Source organism: Siniperca chuatsi, linkage group LG20, assembly GCF_020085105.1.
Source record: "Siniperca chuatsi isolate FFG_IHB_CAS linkage group LG20, ASM2008510v1, whole genome shotgun sequence".
NCBI classification, from domain to species: Eukaryota; Metazoa; Chordata; class Actinopteri; order Centrarchiformes; family Sinipercidae; genus Siniperca; species Siniperca chuatsi.
Genome location: NC_058061.1, coordinates 14127307 through 14148137, shown reverse-complemented (window position 1 = coordinate 14148137; position 20831 = coordinate 14127307). Strand labels below are relative to the sequence as shown.

At 38.3% G+C, this 20831-nt stretch overlaps 1 protein-coding gene across 10 annotated transcripts in view; it reads right to left on the bottom strand.

The window, feature by feature from the left end:
- The window catches only part of mybpc2b (myosin binding protein Cb), a 23356-nt gene extending 2525 nt beyond the window's left edge, over positions 1 to 20831 (bottom strand). The window contains exons 1-26 of one of the 10 annotated variants that reach the window (XM_044178858.1): positions 20654 to 20831; positions 16164 to 16181; positions 15640 to 15663; positions 14751 to 14774; positions 14590 to 14613; positions 13834 to 13857; positions 8734 to 8802; positions 8484 to 8632; positions 8272 to 8389; positions 8112 to 8160; positions 7823 to 7879; positions 7535 to 7701; positions 7191 to 7323; positions 6472 to 6596; positions 6257 to 6362; positions 5006 to 5175; positions 4419 to 4584; positions 4196 to 4302; positions 4065 to 4094; positions 3767 to 3909; positions 2294 to 2453; positions 2028 to 2132; positions 1696 to 1884; positions 1452 to 1586; positions 1091 to 1258; positions 801 to 889 (exon numbers count right to left, since the gene is read on the bottom strand). In XM_044178858.1, the coding sequence (XP_044034793.1) occupies positions 801 to 889; positions 1091 to 1258; positions 1452 to 1586; positions 1696 to 1884; positions 2028 to 2132; positions 2294 to 2453; positions 3767 to 3909; positions 4065 to 4094; positions 4196 to 4302; positions 4419 to 4584; positions 5006 to 5175; positions 6257 to 6362; positions 6472 to 6596; positions 7191 to 7323; positions 7535 to 7701; positions 7823 to 7879; positions 8112 to 8160; positions 8272 to 8389; positions 8484 to 8632; positions 8734 to 8802; positions 13834 to 13857; positions 14590 to 14613; positions 14751 to 14774; positions 15640 to 15663; positions 16164 to 16181; positions 20654 to 20675 (2571 nt within the window). In that variant the 5' untranslated portion in view covers positions 20676 to 20831. The remainder of the gene's footprint in view (positions 1 to 800; positions 890 to 1090; positions 1259 to 1451; positions 1587 to 1695; positions 1885 to 2027; positions 2133 to 2293; positions 2454 to 3766; positions 3910 to 4064; positions 4095 to 4195; positions 4303 to 4418; positions 4585 to 5005; positions 5176 to 6256; positions 6363 to 6471; positions 6597 to 7190; positions 7324 to 7534; positions 7702 to 7822; positions 7880 to 8111; positions 8161 to 8271; positions 8390 to 8483; positions 8633 to 8733; positions 8803 to 13833; positions 13858 to 14589; positions 14614 to 14750; positions 14775 to 15639; positions 15664 to 16163; positions 16182 to 20653) is intronic. The other 9 variants (XM_044178859.1, XM_044178861.1, XM_044178860.1 and 6 more) reach the window with 9 other exon arrangements.

The following is a 20831-nucleotide window of genomic DNA, read 5'->3' as shown; positions in this document are numbered from 1 at the left end:
ATATGTGTTATAGTGACTCACAGCGCCAACAAATCCCCAAATGTTCTTCAAGCTCCAGCAGAGTTACAAAACTCTACAACAACTTTAAACACTCTGGTTTTCTTGCAAAGGATGGACATTTTGCTGCCCACTGACCTTATTTTTTCCTGCAGTTTCCCACTGGTATTTATTATAGTATATATTTTAGCACTCGTTAATACAGCCTTTCATGCAAAATATTGAACAAATAGGTTTGTTTGACACTTTACTCACACCGCATTGATACATGGATGTCACTTTACACTGCTTTATACTACTGCCATTCTTGTACTATACTTATTGGTTACTTACTGTTTAAACCTGTTTACATCTCTGCATATATATTTATTACTACCTGCTTATACCTGTACACATCACAGTATATATAATTATTTTACTACCTGTTTATAAGCTGTTTATCCATCACATATACATATACACACATATATATTTATATGCATACCTGTCTACAATCTTGTTCTCATTATGTATATACATACTACATTACTGCACAACCTGTTTACATTACAGTTTATACATTTTACCATAGAATTATATTTTATGTTTTACTTTATATTGTTTTTATATTATATATATTTTATTCTGATATTTTACCTGCTGCACTATATTATGTCTTAGATTCAAATTAGATTTAGTTTGTATTTTTTATCTGTAAGAGCACAGTTGGATGGAGCCTGAGATCTAAGAATTTCATTGCCAACGACTGCTTCACTGTAATTGTTGTGTATATGACAATAAAAGAACTTGAACTTGTTTCTAACCTGGAAGGGGACGGTCAGGTTGATCTTATCTCCAACTTTCCTGATGTACTTGGTTCTCAGATCGCGAGGCAGGCGGATCTTTGGAAGTTCTAAAGCAGGAAAAGACATCTTATTAAAATACACTGTATTATACTCTGATAGTAAGCATCTGTCTATATAAACCACAAAAGTACAAAAAAGTAAACTCAAAACTCTAAAATGTTATGACTGAATATGATATATAATCCATAAAATATGTTAAAAGTACTCTTTGACTGACGTTTGTTCACAAATAAAACTGACTGACTCACCAACGATCTCACGGATGGTGACGGGCTGTGACAGTGTAGCAGGAGGACTGCGTCCAGCAATGTTTACTGCTGACACCCTAAAGTTGATCTTCTCTCCCACGGGGAGGCCACGCACCACAAATCCTTGCCTCTCACATAGTTCCTGGTTGGCCACTACCCACTCAGTGCCTAAAATAAAATAGAATTACATGCAATAAATCACAGTGTGGTATCTGTTTTAGACATTATCTCATTTTTAAAACTGATTCACTTCAGGTATTAAATAAATGTCCTTAAGTTATATTTTAATTTGAGAGTGTTGTTAAATTGTCAATAAATGTTCAAATTATTATATTGTAAACAAAAGGTTTGGTTTTATCACCTCCTTCCTTGCAGTATTCAATAACATAGCCATCCAGGCCCCCAGCTCCAATCCTCTCTGGGGCAAGCCACTTCAGGCTGCATGTGGTGTCTGTCACATCATGTACTGACAGACGCATTGGCTCGCTAGTTGGGGCTGAGGACGACAGAAAGAAAGACTCAAGAGAATCACTGGGCTGAGTGAAGATGGGTGATGCACAGGGAGGAACAGGGAGTAGCTGAGAATGATAGGGTGTGATACGTACCAATAGGCATGAAGGGTTTGGAGTTGAGACTTGGCTGAGACAAGCCAATGCTGTTGACAGCAAACACCCTCATCTCATACAGAACACCTTCAATCATCCTCTTAGCCTCATATGTGGTCGATTGATATACATCAAAGTTGAGCTTTGTCCATCTGGAGGAGCCCTTCTTCTTCCTCTCCATGAGATAACCTGATGGAGGAAAAACACGGAAAGCATAAACATGGGCAAAATAATAATTTAAGTACACAATAAACACAGAAACCCTAGAAATTAAATTAATATTCATTATAACCAGCCCATTAAATATGAAAAGGTTAAGATCCATCATTTACCTTTGACTGGTGCACCGCCATCAAATTTAGGAGGCTCCCAAGTGATGGTGGCACAGTCCTCTCCCACTGATTGGCATTTGACATGCTCAGGGGGGTCAGGCACATCTAAAATGAGATTACAAATTTAAAATACATCAGAAATGTTTAAACTACAGTTGATATATGAAATTTTTGAAAACTGGTGAATTGTAAACCACATCACAGCACATCAGTTCCTACCGTGTTAACTAAACACCTGCTGACATTATACTAAGATCTTCACTTACCCACAATCTTCACAAACAGCATAGCCTTGTCCTCTCCGGCAGGGTTAGTAACACAGATGGTGTAGTTGCCCTCATCCTCCCTCTCTGCCCCCTCTATGACGAAGCAGCTAAGGTCTTTCCTGGCCTCCACCCTTATACGCCCTTCAGTGTCTATAATTTGCTAACAAACAGGAAATTGCAGCGTTTAAGCACCATGAAGGGTAACTTTGATGCAACCCACAATTTCATCTTGAGGAAACAACATCTGGGTCCATCAGCCCTAATTAAATGGTCAATGGGTGACAAAGGCCGACATATATTTTCACAAAATGTGTGCGCCGTTAAACATGACACTAAATGCACATACTACAGATGTACAGTGCAAAGACTCTGTGACGTGGAGGGGTGAAAATAACAAAGATGCACTGCCACCATGTGCAACGTTAGAAGCAAGGTTCATGTTCACCCTAAAGGTACCCCAGAACAGCACTCTGGCTAACCAGAGAGCAGTGTTGGAAGAAATACTCAGATCTTTTACTTAAGTAAAAGTAGCAATACTACAGTGTAGAAATACTCTGTTACAAGTAAAATTCCTGCATTTAAAGTACAAAAGTATTAGCATCAAAATATACTTAAAGTACCAAAAGTAAAAGTACTAATTCTGCAGAATGGCCCATTTCAGAATAATGTATATGGATTATGATTGATGCATTAATGTGTACATCACTTTAATATTACAGCAAGTAAATGTGGGGCTAATTTTAATTTATTTATATATATATTTTATATTTACTTTATATCAATAATTTATTTGTTATGTTATTTTGTATAGCATTAATCAGAATCTGGAAAGTAACTATTAACTTAAGCTATAGTATAAGATTTGCCTTGAAATGTAGTGAAGTATAAGTATAAAATAGCCAAAAATGGAAATACTCAACTAAAGCACAAGCACCTCAAAATTGTACTTAAGCACAGTACTTGAGTAAATGTACTTAAGTTACTTTTCACCCCTGGCAGAGAGGCTTCAGGGCAAATTACAGGGCCATTTGAGTTGACCAGAGGGACACTTTGGCAGTATTTGGGCTTACCAGTGGTCACTTAGCAGCTAAAGCACCATACTGATGTGACATTGGGGCAAGATAAGATATGTGAGGCAGCATTTAACTGAAGCCCAGTGAAGGAGACAAAGGGGGAGAGGAGATAGTGAGCACAGAACAGGCTATACTGCTGTAACAGGTTAGCTCAATAGCCTGCTGACCTTCCAAAACCATGAACCACTGACATTTTTTTTTTTAAATGATTACCTCCTTTCATATTCAAGATGGCTGTTGTGTAGCTAAGTTATGTCTTCTGGATGACTTGTCTCTCATAAATGTTTGTATTTGCTATGTGCACACTCATGACAAGTTATGCAATCCAAAATTAACATATGTATTTAGTGAGCACCATGTGATAAACTGTATAGTGACCCTTCACTTGTCATGTCCATACTTGATCTCCCTTTGACCAAACAACGGTGGGTGCTGGCTCTCCTGTGATCTCCACATCCAGACGGAGTTTGTTGCCTGCCACCACAATGATGGTGTTTTGGGACACCATGTTTCCAGTGGTGTCCAGGTGGATCTTTGGAGGATCTGGTTAACGTACAACATACAAAGAGAGAGAGAGAGAGAGAGTAAGAGAGAGTGTGTGTGCGTGTGTGTGGAAGTGGGTTTGGGATATGAACTATACACAAGATTAAAAAGAGTTTTTAATTATTCATGAACTAAGGTAGTTTAAGGCTACCTACCTTGTCTAGGCACATAGTCGATCTTAATTTCTGTTTTGAGAGAAGAGAAAGAAGAATTGACAATATTATGCAGGCTGCTGATGATTAATGCATCCATAATAACACCTTTGTAATCATTCCGTCTATCTCACCCAAGAAGTTGAGCTTGGCAGAAAGCGAAAGAGCGTATCCGTCAGGAACAAACGTATAGTCTCCAGCGTCCTCTGGCTTCACATCATCAATAAGCAGCCGATGAAACCTGAAGCAACAAGCAACAGAGAAGATATGATGCATGGAAAACATCTGCCTCATGAAATAAAGACACTATTTAGATAAACACAGAATGTGTTTGAATCTACTTATATATCCTTGTACCTTCCAATGTGAGTCATTTTGATGCGTTCGCTTGGCAGGACCTCCACTCCATCTTTGTACCACTTTCCTGTGACCTTTTCATCAGACACCTCACATTTGAACAACGCCTGTTCTGTTGCCTTGACTGTCAGATCAGCAATGTCCTGCAACACCTCCAGTTCTTTTTCTGAATAAGACATTGGAAACCACAAGAGAACAGTTCAGGCAGGACAGAGAGTGTGTGAAGGTAGGGGGAGCGCGAGGGTAAGGTTCATGATGGCAACATCTTGACACCCACTGTCATGAACTGTTAGTTTGTTTGTAAAGAGAAGCATTAAGCCCTTAGGCCAGCAGTTAAATTCAGCTGCATCCTCAGCACTGAACAGCATGCATTTAAATGACAGAAAACCCAGACTAAATATAGTAAATCTATATAAAATGAAGTCTGTACACTAATGTAGCATCTTTGATTCGTATTTTCATTTTAACAAAATAATCTAAAATATACAAATTAACAATTATTATTAGTTTTGAATGTTTTATAAACTCCACAATCTCTCAAAAATGAAATAAAAACAGAATAAGAATATAATATTTTGCAGTGGTACCTTCCACCTCCAGCTCTCCTTTGGTGTGCCCTCCATTCGTCCAAGCATGGTACATTCCAATGTCATCCAGCGTAGCCTCATTGATGATCATCGTGTGTTTCTTTCCATCCTTTTTGAAGCGATATTTTGAGGAATCTTTTTCTTTGTGAAGCTCTATATCCTCAAAGAACCTGGAAAAGAATATAAAATGAGCACATCATCTCTTTGAAACACGTCACTGCTAAATGTTTAATACAAAATAGTAACAGTGAGTCTGAGTCTGGTGTAAATTCACAGGGCAGACTGTAATATTTCCACCATTTAGTGACTGCTAAAAAATTGCTTCGGAAAATATAAATGGGCTTTGCATTCATCAACGGGAAATTGTAAAAATTAAGTCTGTACTTGTGTGTGATGTATGTAAACACACACCTTGAAATCTTACATCACCTTTGTGAATTTTCATCTCTCATTTTGTATTGTATTGTTTATTGCTAACACATGCCAACTGATATTCATTTATTTGTCCTTTAAAACTATATTTATACTTACAAAAGGCACATTGTGCCAAGTTTCACAGCAAAAAAAGTCTATCACCCCCCCCCAAAAAAAGAATACAGAAATCCCACTAAGACAAAGGCAAAGAAATCAAGCTTGAGCAGCTTGAACAAAGCAGGCTTTTCAAGCTGAGTATTCACTGTAGAAGCAGAATAATAAGATCTCCTTGTGAGAAGTGAAGATATGGTAAACAAAATAGAATGATGCATCTTGTGCATAGAGAGAAGGCCAGCTGGCATTTTGAGAGCGGTGATGTGTACCATAGCAGTAGGCTACATGTCAGTTTAGAACCTGATACTTGAGTGTTTCTTAACTGAGTGGGGGTAGATGCATGCCTGTACTGTGGATGACACCATCATCATCTAGGACTGAGTGAAAGAAAGTTGTGCTTCAACAACATTATGACAACAGAAACTGTGGAAACAGGTCGAAATTCACCAAGGTGATGCAGGTGAGTGTATGAAGGCTGTTAGAAAAAACTGACATCTCAAAGCTTGTCATCAAACTGTGACCTCCACAAGTTTGGGAAATGAAAACCAAGTAATTTTATGAAACATTTTTATATGATAAAGACACACAGACAGACTTTCTCTGTTTAGAGTACAAGAACTAGTTGAATTGTACAAATGTCTGCTTTGCTTCTGCGGGGAATTAAAGACTGAAGTTGACCCAAGCTTGATTGAGCCTATAATGCTAAATTATGGAAATACTGACCACATGACGTGGGCGCCCTCCTCCGACACCTCAATCTCAAACTCCACTCTCTCTCCAACAACCACATGATAGTCATCCATCAGCTTGGTGATGGTCACAGGGGGCTCTGGGCAGAGCAGAGAGGGATGTTGTGTAATGCCATAAGGTTTACAAATTCACATTAATTACGTTAGATTTTTACTGCTGATAAACTGTCAAAAAAAAAGATGCTGCACCTTTGACAAACACCTCTGTGAAACACTTGTCCTCGCCAACCACACACTCATACGCAGCATCATCAGCCAGGGTCGTCTTATTGATGGTAAGTGTTCGGAAAGTCCCATTTGCCTCCATCACATATCTTGAAAAGTGACAGACAGATTAAAGGTCAAACAGAGTGCTGAAGTATTCCTTCATCAAGCTGTTGAGATTTTTTAGCACAAATGTCTTAAAATAATCGTAACAAAAAAACCCTCAACATTTAATTTAGGCTTAATTGAACTTAAAGTAATGTCGCAGATCGTTTTGAAAGACTGGATTTTAATCTAACAGATCCAATTTATGCATTTAAGTTTTCAACTGAGCCATAGATTTTCCTCACATTCCAACTTAGAAAGGAGAGGTGTTTGTCCTGGGTGTGTATCTGCATTAGTTTACATGGTGTTTTGGCAGTGTGACTTCATTAACCCTCTGGGAGGCTCCTTATGACCACCTAAAAATAAAATGTGTTGATGGCAGCATCGTCTCAGAGTATGACTTTGTAGCACAGATAATTTTAGCTTGATATTTTTAAAACACTGCCCATCAAGCCTATCTGAGATTGACTGATGATACAGTCTGCCACTACACTACTGTCTAATTAAGTAAATGTCTTGCACAGTGAAAAAAGACACTAAAAACAGTCTATGTGAACTAACAATAATTGGTGCGCGTGTTTATGCTTTTAAGCATGTACTTGGCTGAGGGTTTGATCTCCTGGCCGTTCTTCAACCATTTGACCTGGATGTCGGGATCAACCACCTCACACTTCAGCACAATCCTCTTGCCCTTTTCCACTGAGTAGCAAGATTCAAGCTTCTTCAGGAAAGCTGGAAAAAATTAAGAATTAACAACTCATCAGCTCACGAAAACCTTCCTTCCTTTTCCGTGTCCAGTTTCCTCTTGCCTGCTTCTCTCCCCTGCTGTCCTTCCCTCTCCGCCTCCCCTGAGGTAAAATCTCTCCTCCTAATTCATGTCCTGCATATTTCAAATGCTCCTCTACTTCTTCCACCCCTTAACCTCCTGCTTGACCCTACTTACCCTCGGTATGCTTGGGCTCGACCTTCATCTTTTTCAGGCGTTTCAGCATGCCCCTCAGGTCAGTGATACCATACTCAAAGGCAATTTTCTCATATTCGCTTGGATGGGCATTCTTGAGCAATTCCCACACATCTACCTCTGGTTCCTCTTTTACAGGTTTCTTCTTCCTGTCAGTCAAGGAAAAGGGATGTGTTTGGAATTGGGACTGAAGAAGCAACTTTTTTTAAAGGGAACAATCATACTGTGTGCTTGATAATTTTGCAAACCAAATAACATTCAGCTTCTCACTTAGTCGCTTTCAGCAGAGCACTGAAATCCAGTTCTCCCTCATCCTCTCCAGCATCCCTGAGTGTACACAGAGCACACAGTCTATCCAAGAGCAGGCATATCTTCTGACATGGCACATCATTAAATTTACTATATTGTCATATACCACCTGTGCTGAAAGACACACTCACACACACTGGAAAACATTACAAATAGACTATGTATGCAGTTTCCCTCTTGTGTATTCGCACGCACGCACATACCTGTAGATTACTGAGACAGGCTGAAATGCAAACCCCAGTGGACTTACGCTCTCTTGAAGGCAGACAAAATATCTGCTTGCTCCTCCTGTCGTGCAGCTGTAACAAGAGAAGTTGCAGAGAACGCACATTAGGGCCGGATCAGATCAAAACATCAGCATGTATGGAATCTGTGGCAGACTCAGCAGGCCAGAGTCAGTTTTCACTCACATTCAACAGAGATCTCAAAGGTAGAGCTGTCACACTTGTCTTTTGCCGTCACCTCACACCTGTAGCCCCCAGCATCTCCAGGGACCACTTTGATGATCTTCATTTCATAAGTATAGATCTTGGGGGGGATATAACTTAATTACTTCTTAGTTATTTCTGAAGGAAGAGGATCAGATCACACAGTACATAAAATGTCTCTGTCTAACACACACCTTTGTATTTCTGTCATAAGTTTCTTTGAACTGCATATGTTTCCCAGCTTTGCTGCCAAGATCCAGCCACTTGCCCTTCAGCCATTTCATGGTGGGTTTTCTTGTCAGGGTGCTCGAGTCAACCCTGGCTATTAAAGTGACATCCGTTCCTGCCATTCACAAACATTATGTAATCAGGTTACACATTATGGATTGCTTCTGTTTCCTCTCTGTCTTGACAATTATTCATCCATCCTGTTGCGTTTCTAACCTGCAACAGCGACGACATTTTGTTCTGGCTTCTCGATGAAGAGCCCAGTGAGCTCAGTCGAGCCAGAATCTGAAAAGAAGGGGAAAGAAAATAGTTCACTTACTCAATTTGAATGGATTTAACTAAGACAAGCACTGAAAAAAACATACAAGAGCCCTTAAATGGCATTGGCAACATCCACAGTATTTAATAAACCAAAGTGCAAAGGACACGGTGAAATGCAGACAAACAACCATGGAAAATTCTGACTCACACCTGCACACACAGACTGTGTACATACAGTATATGGTATATGAAAAATAACAAACACTAGATGATAAACCAACAGCATTTGGTTAAAAGGACTAAGTAAACAGTTTCTGCAAACATATTAACATAAAAAACAATGTTGCATTTACTTGCTTAGCTCTAGTTGTAAGTTATCATTACCAAAAGTCCCAAATTAGCATTTTTAAAAAGCTATATCAGAACTATATATATGTATTTCTTGCTTATCACAAATGTAATTACTTCCTGCAGTTTTACACTTGATTTTAAGCAAAATTAGTCATGTTCTGGCTTTTCTTGACTAATAACATTAGAAATATGTAAAGTCTTAATCCATGTCTTAAATCTTAATCCATCCATTCTTTCCTAAAAATTGTCCAAAATCATAAGTTTATACATTTGTGAACTCTGTTTTTTAGTTCCTCCCCCCATGTTATCCTGTATGTACAGTAGCAAAAAGTGAAAGCAAATGAGACTGTTGCATCGAACATATACTGTATAATGCTTCTACAACAACAGAACACAAAGTCATCTGACCAGTACAACACTCCATGTCCTCAGCTCAAAACACATAAAAGGACAAGAGAGGAACGTGGATGTTTCATGTATTCAGGCAAGAAAAAGTTCCAGTGATACATGATCTCCACAGCAAAGTATCATTACCAATTAGAAATTCCAGAATGTGTTAATGAACTCTAACTGTGCTAAGTAAAAAAAACTTCTAACAAGTGCATCTGTTGACCTCTGTACATCAGCACTTTCTTCCCATATCAAAGATTTAGCATTCGAGGTGCAAATCAGTAAACAATGCATATTTGGCATTAACATTAGCATCTAGATAAAGTCATACTATATAGTGCAAGTCCCTGCTTAGTTTTATGTATTCGAAAAATCCCCTAGTTTATACCTTGCTCAAACAAATCCATTTAATTAATTAATCAACCATATACAGACAACTGCTCAGAAATATGACATCTTCATTGGGCATGATGTTTGACATAACAACACATAGGATGCATACATCTGCAGTTCATAACATCACAGTTGCATGCAGTAGATAGTGACAGTCCTGCACTGTGCCTTCAGCTTGCCCTTACTCCCCTCTGCAGGGTTTGCCTCAGATGGGAAAAGCAAATATCCCAATTTAATATATGGAAGTATAACAATTTCATGTTATACTATACCATAAGTCAGTGTAAACTTATCAGATAAAACAAGGCAAGTAAACAGCAATTAAAGAATGATTATTCTGTAGAATTATTACATTAACAAACCACACACTGAAATGCAATCAAAACTGAATTTTACATGTGGAGGTAAGATCATGACTGTTATCAATCAAAACAGAAAGTAATCAAATGTGTTGATTACTGCACAATTAATCACCAAACATGGGATAAATTGAAATTACCTTGATTACTTCTTTTGGACTGATCTCGCAAGGCTGCTTGTTACAAAGGAGGCAATTACTTTACCCCATACAGAGCTTGTGCACCCCAGGCTGCTTAAAAAAAACACTGAAGTGTGACTTAAAGTTTGTTGCATTTCCTTCTCAAGATACCCTAAGACTAATACAACTCTGGGCAAACTGTATACTTGCTCTTATGTTCCTATAACATTCATAATGTTTCCATGGCAGGAATTTACTTCTTTTTTGTAAATTGGCAGCAACTTCCTTCTAACATTCATTCATTAGCAATACTGGTGCAAGTGTCCCAAATCGGTCTGCAGTTGGCCAAGTGATGACAATCCCCCCACACACACTATAGCCCCATGGGTATGGCTTTAAACAGTCTTGGTATGATCAGCACTTCCCACACAGAAATTCCACTCTAATAGACACACTGATAGCAAACTCAGTATGGTGCAATTCCCACTCTGCAGTCAGGACTGGAGATCAAACAAATATTAGACATGAAAAATCCAACCAAAATCAATGGCTAGTGTATAAAGTAAAAATATCCTCCTACACAGTGTACATACAGTATGATTCTTTGTAAATAAAATCATATCCCAAGAGCAACTCCCACACAGCGACTTAAATTCAAAAACTATATGTAGCCACCAGGAGACAATGCCTCTTTTTTCATTTTGTGCATTTGCAGGTGTCACATATAAGCTTTGGAAACAGCTGTTTTTGTCTTACCCTAGCTTCTTTTCTCACGGAGCTCACTGATAAAGCCATTAAGCATGAAAAAATGTGTATCTTTTGTACTCATTCTCTTCTCCATGCCTCAAACCTCTCTCCTCTCCAGTAGTGTAAATGGCAAAAATGATTTCATAAAACTAAGATAAATGGCAGATTTGTCTTTGTATAAGCCTGTTTCCACGGCTAAAATTGGACTTGGGTGTCCTGGCATCTAAACTAGTGCTAAAAAAGAAAAGCACATCTCCTCAGGTTTCCCTCTGAACTTTACTCAGCTGCCGTCTTTGGATTTAGCCTAGCTTTCTAGCCATACTACCAACCAGCTAAAATGCTGAATTAAATCACTTTACCGTGTACAATTAGCATTTTGCTAAACGTAGCTTGTTTGTGGGCAGAAATGGTGCTCCAACTGCGAAAGGCACATGGCTGATATAGTAACAACCACAATGTGTTTTTATCGTGCAGTGTTTGCACTTGCTGAGCCCTTTTTCTTCTTTGTTTCAGTCTCCACTTTTCCCCTAGCCATGCTCTGCCACTGTGCTTGTCTTTTCTTTCCACAATATGTGTCACAACTCACACTGAGCTCCTCCTGGATCATCTGCCCCACATTCAGTGACAGGCATTCATGACTGGCAAGAAGGATGATGAGATGTGCGCTCATAAATGCTAAGAAGTGATAAAAAGACGGAAAGAAGCTGTGGTAGAACTAGCATCACAGGACCCTTCCCCAAGGAATTTATGAGGATGACATCCAGGACAATAACCAAACTTAACATTTAATGACCTCACCCTGGCTGCTTGACTGGTCTCTTTGCTCAGCAGGCCATATTTCAGGGCAAGTTCCAGCTCTGCAGCCAACCTCCCCAAGATAGCAACCTTGTTGTGAGGACATAAAGCAGCCATACCACCTTTGGAGGGGTCTGTGGCCACCCACCTCCCCCCTGCATGCCCCAAAGCCCATCAACCTAGTCTTGCCACACTGGCCAAATAGCCTAAAAAGGAAGCAGCCATGACAATTTGGCCATGGTTATCTGGGTAAAGCTAAAGACTTCACCTCAACATGTGATAGCGTGCACTGCATAGAAGATTATGGACTTCGCAGTTGCCACTATTGCCTCTGGTTAAGCCTCACTCAGGTGTCCAAGAGGGAAAAGGTAAAGCTTAATGTCAGTGTCCCCCCTCAGGCACAGCAGGTAAAGGACATTTTACATACATTTGAAGGGCACCACAAAGAATTAGCAGCTTTCATCTCTCTTAAGTCCTGGCACTTCCACAACCCTTCTCCATCCAATCTACTCCTAATCAATCCAGATAGAGCAGACGTTCAACGCATCGCTCTGGGAGCTGTGCCCTTAAAAGACCACGGCAGTCAGGGACAGCTTTGTCATGTGAGTAACAGCTCTTAAAATTCACTTGAAAAACCTGAGTTGTGGTGCAACACCAACACTTATTTTGAGACAGTTGACTTATAAATCACACTGCATGGCTGTAATACATTACCGTGGTTCAATTAGTTAGTTATAAGACAATCTACAGGCCTTTGGGTTTCAGAGAAAGGAAGTCATGACCCAGTACACAGAACTTGTGCAGTTTGGAGGCATTGAGTTTGTGCTGACTATGATATCTTGGATGACTTCACTGCTTAAGCTCTCCTTGCAGTTTCCTAGTACTGCATAATGTTAAAGTGAAGAGCAACTATAAAAGTGTCATCACATCAGATGACACTTCGGATTTTAGCAGCAACAGCTGCCATTGTTCTGTGATAGCAGTTACACATGAACCACAGCTGGGCTACCACTCTCATTGCTTAAATTGCCAGAGGGACAGAGGCAAAAGAGAGTTTTTATCAGAGGTCACAGATGGGGTGGGCAGCACTCATCAAATGGAGAAACAAATTCTGAATTGCTGAAAGAACATAACCAGCATAATTTGTCAGTGACGTGTCTGGCAGTATCAATGGATTCCAGTGGTAGAGAACACAACAGGTGAATGAGACAAGGATTGCATCATGTACTAAACTGCAAATGAGACCACTTTAGTCAGCTTTTTGTTTTCCAAGGATTTGGTGAGTTGTAGGCCTGAGGTGTGGCTTATTCTGAGGGTATCTATTACTGAGTTGCAAGAAGCTGCAAGCTCTGAGGGCGATTTTCAGCAGGGATTTTCATGGGATCCGTAAAATATGAGTGCTGAAGCAAGCAGAGCCACCCTGCATATTTATATTACATTTTTCATTTGGGATCTTGCTAGTAGCTCTGTAGTATACCATGGCAGAGAAAGATTTTATTTAAACAATACAATTTGTCTTGCAGCCTGATGAACTGACACTTGTGATGAGTTCACTGTGATGAGTGTTACTTTGTCTTTGGTAATAGTGAGTCAACAATTAGAAGAACATTCAAAGAGAATCGCATTTTCACAAACGTGTCTAGCCAAAGAAGACTTACATACAACTATGGAAACCAACAAATTTTTAAAAATTGTTAAAAGCCATTTGAACTGTTTTTCATGCTGTAATTTCAGTCCAAATTGAAGTAGTCAAAATGATTTCAAATAATAAAATAGACCCTGGTTCACTTAACACTTCATATATTATGTGACATCTTGACTAGCACATAATACCAACACTCAAACCATACTTTTGGAGGGGCAAAAGTAAATTATCGACAGACACATTGCTCTTTTCTTACCATCCCCATCAGCTTCTGAATCTGCTGCAGACAAGGAAGCAAACATAACTGAAAAAAAGCAGCTAGGAAGCAAATGCTTGTTGCTGCACAAGAGATGACGCACAGTCGCAACAGAGATCAGTAAACAAACGTAAAAAAAGAGGCACCATGCGCCATCACATTTCATAAAAATTCACCAATATTCAGTTCACCTTGTATTAAAAAGTTAAAGTGTTTTCCTTTGACATGTTAAGTGTTACTGCATGCAGAAATAAATATATAGGTAAATAGGACATATAAACATACATACAACAGCAGATGCACACAGAAACTAGAACTTAAAATACAGTATATGCTTGTGTACTGTACTTGTACAGTAAATTACAAAACTGTAAAACCAAACCAAGACTAAGTTCACGCATAGCATATACTATACAGTATATGTATATATCAGTCCAATGATGAAAAACAACATGAGGTATACAATGTGAAATGTATAACCTTGTTATCCATGTCATAACACCATTAGCAGTCATTTAACCAAAGCATATGTTATATTTTTATTTGCATACTAATTCATGTATTTTTGGGGTGTACAAAAATACATAACAAAACCAACCTGAAAGATCTTTGAAAATAAAACATACAAGAGTCATGCAGATATTGTAATTTTCACACAGAGTGGAACATCTATGCACTCATGTGTGAATACATTAGATGGATTATACAGACGGACATATTAAACCAGAACATTCAATGTACAGGATTCTGCCTTACCTCCTCCGTCTGCTGGGAATGCATCTAAAGAATATTAATGAAAATTAGCTTGAGCCCCAATATATACTGTAAGTATTCACTAGATTTAAACATAATTGAGGAAGCTGAGGAGAAAGTTAATAGAAAGTGTGTATTATTCCCTGACACTAAGAGGTGCCTACCATCTTCTTCTGACTGCGGTATAGCTGGGCAAATAAAAATTATGGTTAAGTGATTGAAAACAGAAAGAGAATGAGACCTGGACAACATTAAATTAGGGAATATTGCAAAGACAAAACTTAACCAAAACACATAAACAGAGAACACTTGCAGATATTTGCTCACACTTCACATGCCTGCAGTGAAATGTAACCCAAAGGTCACTGGGAGAAACAGAGTTCACAGATGTGGAAAATGCATCCAGTTGCAGTCAGTCAGTGTCTATTAAAATCCACACAGATGGCTTGTCTTGTCTGTTTAGTACACATGGATCATTTCTCTACAATCCAAAATGAACAAGTCTGACATGCTAAACATCTCAAAATCAACTAAAGGAAAGGCAAGAAGATTAATTTCCATTAGACAGGTCACCAACACATGGCAGCAAAACAGAAAGAAAAAAATGTATTCACATGATGCCACTGATTTTACATACAATACATTGAGGAAATAAAATCTGTTACCACACACTCAAAATGTAGTTTCAGCTAACACATGTGACGCATGCTGTAGGCTAGCTAAAACATGCAAACACGCTGAATCCAAGCGGCATAATAATTCCATTATACCCCTTCAGCAGCTTCATGTTGTCTCATATGATGTGATTGACTTATAGGCCTATCTTCTTGACTCAGTAATTGCTCAACTTTTTATCTATACCACGGGTTATAGACCACTTGTTCTGTATTATTCAGATAATTACCCTGACTGATTAGTTTAAATGCATTGTTCAACACTCAATTCAACCTCAAACCCACTCTATGTCACGTATTAACACCATGTGAATGCACTGAATCACTCAACGTCACAAAAAAAGAGAGAGAAAAGAAAAAGAAAATCATTGTCCCTCACCCTCTTCAGTTGGTTCCTCTGGGGCTAAAATTAGTGGATTTTTGTCAGACATAGAAAATGAAAAGTAATACCATGGTAGCCCCAATGGAAAACATATATTTGACACACTATAACAGCTGAGCTAATAGATTTTATCAGTGTGTAAGACATAAAATCCAGACCACATGACCACTCTCAAATATGGCTGTGTTGTTGCATAATTTGAAGACAGTTGAGTAAACAGCTTCAGTAATCTGATAATGTACAGTATAACAGAATCTCAGTGAAAATGCCTGAAGGTAAAAATATAGACATATAATACATGAATAAAATAAAGATACCATCCTGAAAAATAAAGCTCATAAATGAAGAACTGGTGCAAGCTGGTTACACACCCTCAGTCAGAGCCTGCGTTTGCTTGACAAGGGCACTTGACATGATATGTGAGCAAAAGTGAAAATGTGAGAGCTATAATCAAGTCACTGTGCAATAATATAAGGCACACAAAAGGTCAGTAGGCAAATTCTTTGAAGCAGCTGACTTACCCTCCCCCTCCGGTTTAGCTGAGAAATAGAAACAGCAACAGGACAAGAAGACGATTAGAAACATGCATCACATACTGTATTTGTACACAATTATACAAATTAAAAACACATCGCTTATGACAATACTGTTCCATCCATTTACCGTAATTTGGGGTGTCCCTTATATTTTAAATGATTTTGAGTGATGATGATCTTATGATGAACCATATTTTCACTTTTAATCACACCTAGTTTATGATATTTAACTGGATGTTTGTCTGTTAATTAGATTTATATACAAAGGTTATTTCAGGAATGTTTAGGGTATATCAGATTTCACGGTGAAGCTAGTAATCTTGGACTATAAATCTAAAATACTACCTACCAGGCAAAAGGCCACCTTTGAAATTTCTACTAAGCTGTGTAACTTCTGGCACAAACTTTGAAACTGATACTGATGAAATATAACACTCTTTCTTTACTGATTGGCAAGATGTGTTCCTTTAGAGCTAACAGACAGAGCGCTGTGGGTGTAATTGTTGAGGCCTAAATCTGGTTTCTGAACTGAAATAGAGACAACCCTTTACATGATATGTGCTGGTAACCCACTGAGTGTCTCTACGGAGGTCACTGCAGTAGCTGGTAAAGGCCAGGGACGGTATCTTATGATCTCCCTGAAGTCATGCCAGGTTCTCTTAAGCTGAACACAGTTTCCTTTAATAGTCAGGCTAACTTCACCTCACTTGCTTTAATATCCACTTAGCTTATCATAAACTCCTTGCTAAAAAAGTTGAAATTACATTACGCTGTTTGAGAAATTATTATTATTATTAAATCAGGATTATTTTGTCTCTCTGTTCTGTCAAAATGCTCATAATGTATTAAATGTCTTTATCCTTTCACATGCAGCAGTGTAGATAGACTGGGCTAATCTGGATTCTCATGCAAACAGGTGATATCTTATTAGCATAGTATTTAATGCTACAACTGCATTTGTGTACAACTAGTTTACCCCATATGGCTTCTTACATAACAGTCTCTGAGCTCTAAGTAACAAAAGCCTAAGAGTAACAAAGTGTGTTACTTTGTCAGTACGAAAAGAGAACATTTGTAAATGGTACTCACTACACACTCTGAGACTTTGGTGTAAATACTTCATACACCCTGTGAGAGGATTTAACACCTGCATTGAGTGTAAATCTGCATCTGCATCTGCTAAGTCAATCCTCTTAGGGTGAGAATCTTCATCATCTTCAACATGTTTGCGATAAAGCGGGGTAATGAACTTCTGAACAGCTGTTCCTCACAGTTTAAATGTTCCCCTCAGAGACTGTCTGCGGTTTCATACATCGGCAAAGTTGTCAGAGTTGTGGTAGATGTATAATTAGTAGATATGCTTGGGTGGAATTTTTTGTTTGTTTGTTTGTTTCCTTAGGCGAGATTTCTTTCTTTTATTTTCTTCCGTATTTTTGGTTTAAGTTCTCTATTACTATATATTGTACATCTTTTCCTCAGTTACCTTACCAGTTTATTTCTGGAAGCATAAATGAGTTAGGAATATGTTTTGGTGTTTGTTCATGGTCAGTTTAGGTACTGCAGGTCTTCACCTCACTGTTTGTTTACCTCTCCATGTTTACCACTGACAGCTTGATGTGCTGTGTGTGTGACGACCCAGACATTAAAAAAAAATTCGGGTGGCCTGACCTATCAAACCTCTAAGGATCTCTGAGTGTCTCTAGACAGCATGCAACAAAGTCTATGACGATATCTCAGCAACACATCATCTGCTTCTACTAAGTTACAGGTATTTGCAGTGTGTAGTTTCAATCAGTGTGAAGTTTGTGCCACACAGGAGGAGCACATTGAGTGTCTCTGAAGGTTTAAACAATCAAACAAATGTTTTTGAAAATTTTGAACAATTTTCTCTGATATCTACCCTGCCTGCATGCTTCAAATGCTAAAAATGATGTACAAACAGGTCTGAAATCTCCATTTAAATGATGTCAACCTCACTTCTTTTGAAGAGAATAAAAAAGTTTTTTGTAATGACAGTTAACTGGATAGATGTTTAGGTTTCATGTCTACTTGCTGATTTAAGTTGATAAAATTTTCATAGATTAATGAATTAAGATCTTATATTTATATCCACTATTGTCTCAGATTTGAGTGAAGGAGCTTTTCTTTATGCATTTTGGATCTCAGATTGTGCCTTTAAAGCATGGTTTATTATCCAAGAGAAGATCCATCATTTCATCATTTCATGTTATGGTTTTTGCATCATAAAGATAAACAGTGTTGGGGAAGTGGAGAAACTTCGCCAAGCAGTTTTGGCTCAACTTGCTCTCATAGTGTTTTATCACGTCAAAATGATGAAAAGGAATTTCAACCATGAATCATATCATCGCTTCCAACCACTGACTAGAAAACTGTCATGTGCTTGATTGACTACATTGGAGCTTCATCACATTCAGGAGGGAGTATCAGGCCTGCTGACCATGAGGGAACTTTCTGGATGAAAGTGACAGATTACATTATGATTTAGCTCAGCTGGGTTTGCAAAAGGGTTACAGCAAAACCTGATACGCTCGGGTGTGTGAAACTCTATGAACTAGGAATAAAAAACATTTAAAAAAGCAGAGAAGGTCAGGGGTTATTGCTGAGTATTTTTAGCTGTTAGCTGAGGGCAGATCTGGCTGTTAAGTGAAGCAGCACAGAATACATTTCAACTCATCTCACACAGAAATAATTCATATTGTGCGAAAATAAGTGGTGAAAATGTTGCCACTTGTAGTAAGACATACATTATATAGTCACTGAGCTGTTTAAAATATATTTTTTCTTCAAATATCCCATTTGCATTTCTAAGAATCATCAAGTAGAGTTATAAATTTAACAGTGGAAGGTAATATGACCCTCATACTGAAAGCTTTGCAGTTGAGCTTTGCACAGAATGACAGAGCGCTGGGTGATAAGCAAAGACATACAGTAAGCAAAGTGGAATCGTATCCATATTACATGGATAAATTCTGTGGCTGTATATGGTGAATAAAAGTAGTGCCTGGTTATGTTTCTGGGATAAAAATAAAAAGGGCCTAGCTGAGATCTGTAAAAAGATTAGCCCAGGGATAGATGCAGAGAAAAATAATCAAATAGTGCAAAGCAGAATTAGGAGCAATTAGATGAAGGGGTTTGAAAGGCTCAATACTCTTCCCACAATCTTGGCCTGTAAAACTCAACTCCTCTAACAGACTCATCCGCTATGATAGCTTCTCATCTTAGGTTACTGCCAGTTCAGTGATTTAGAGCCACACAGGGTCAAAGTGGAGGACAGATGGCTCCACAAGGGTGAAGGACAACAGACAACTATTTATGAGAAAGTAGCATTCACCCGAACAACTTTTTGCAAAAATAATATAAAATCAGACTTTTGTTTGCTTTTTTTATTATTAATATTGCATTATTATCAGGGTCAGGGTTAATGTAATTGTTTACACTGATGTTGGATTTTGCTAAAAAGTCTAAAAATTTTCCATGTCCTAACTTAGGAAAAATGAAGGATAAAATGTCGATGATTTAAATATGTGAATATTGTATTAAAAGTGATCACAATGTTCTTTTTTAACTACTGTGAAGTACTGGCTATGTGATTATTTTTGGCCTTTCAAATATCCTTTATGGGCTTGTTAACAACAAGGAGGCAAAGAGGCAAAATCTTTGTCTTTACAAGATACCAAATCTGTTTAGCATCTGTAATTTAAATGCCATTAGGGGTGAATCTTTAGCAACAAGGGACAACAAACAGCCTATCAGAGCTTATCAGAATTATAAATTAACACTTTGTATATTTTAAAGTACTTCTCTGTTTAGGTTAAATGCCATTTTAATATCAACATTTTGACTTAATGTCATGTTGAGCATTGGATATTCATTTTAATCTAATTTTACACTATGGCTATTTGTTCTGTCTGTACTGTCTAGCTTTTGTCACGCTGTGTACAAATTAGTTCTGCTCCCAAATGAGGAGGAATTGTGTGAAACTGTGTGAAAATGTAACACCCTTCTTTACTTGCATTGCAGTTACAGTCAGCGATTAGGCTATCTGATATTTTTGTTTTATTGCAACTACTGTACTGTGGGTCACCCCAAACATGTAAGACTGAACATTAAACTAATCTACTTTCATCTCAACTAGATTTTGTCATTTGTTTGTGTCTTAGCAATCAGATGACAAGCATCATGCTCTTCCCCAAATACATCTAATCTCTTATTACGCACTAATGGTACCAAAATACAATAATTCTTACCAAAAAATCACATTTTATACAATCCATCAATTCCTGCAACATCCTCAGATATAAAGTATTATAGTAGTAACTATTGCAAGCAAATATAACTCACTAAAACCTCCAACCAAAACAGGCAACCCAAATTCAAGCATCAACATTGCCACTGAAACCCAGTCTCCAGACTAATTACAATTAATTATGCTTTCACAAAAAGTATCTGCATACCTGCAGGGACTGGCTCAGGCATGGTTATTCCTGTGTCTTCTCTTTGCTGCTGGAATACTGAGGGCTTGTGGTGCTTATTCCTTTTATTTCTCCCCTCTCTCTCTGTTATTCAAAGCTCTCCTGGCACTCAAGTCACCCACACCCTCCAGTGAGCGGGGAGTGCAGGAGAGACTGACGA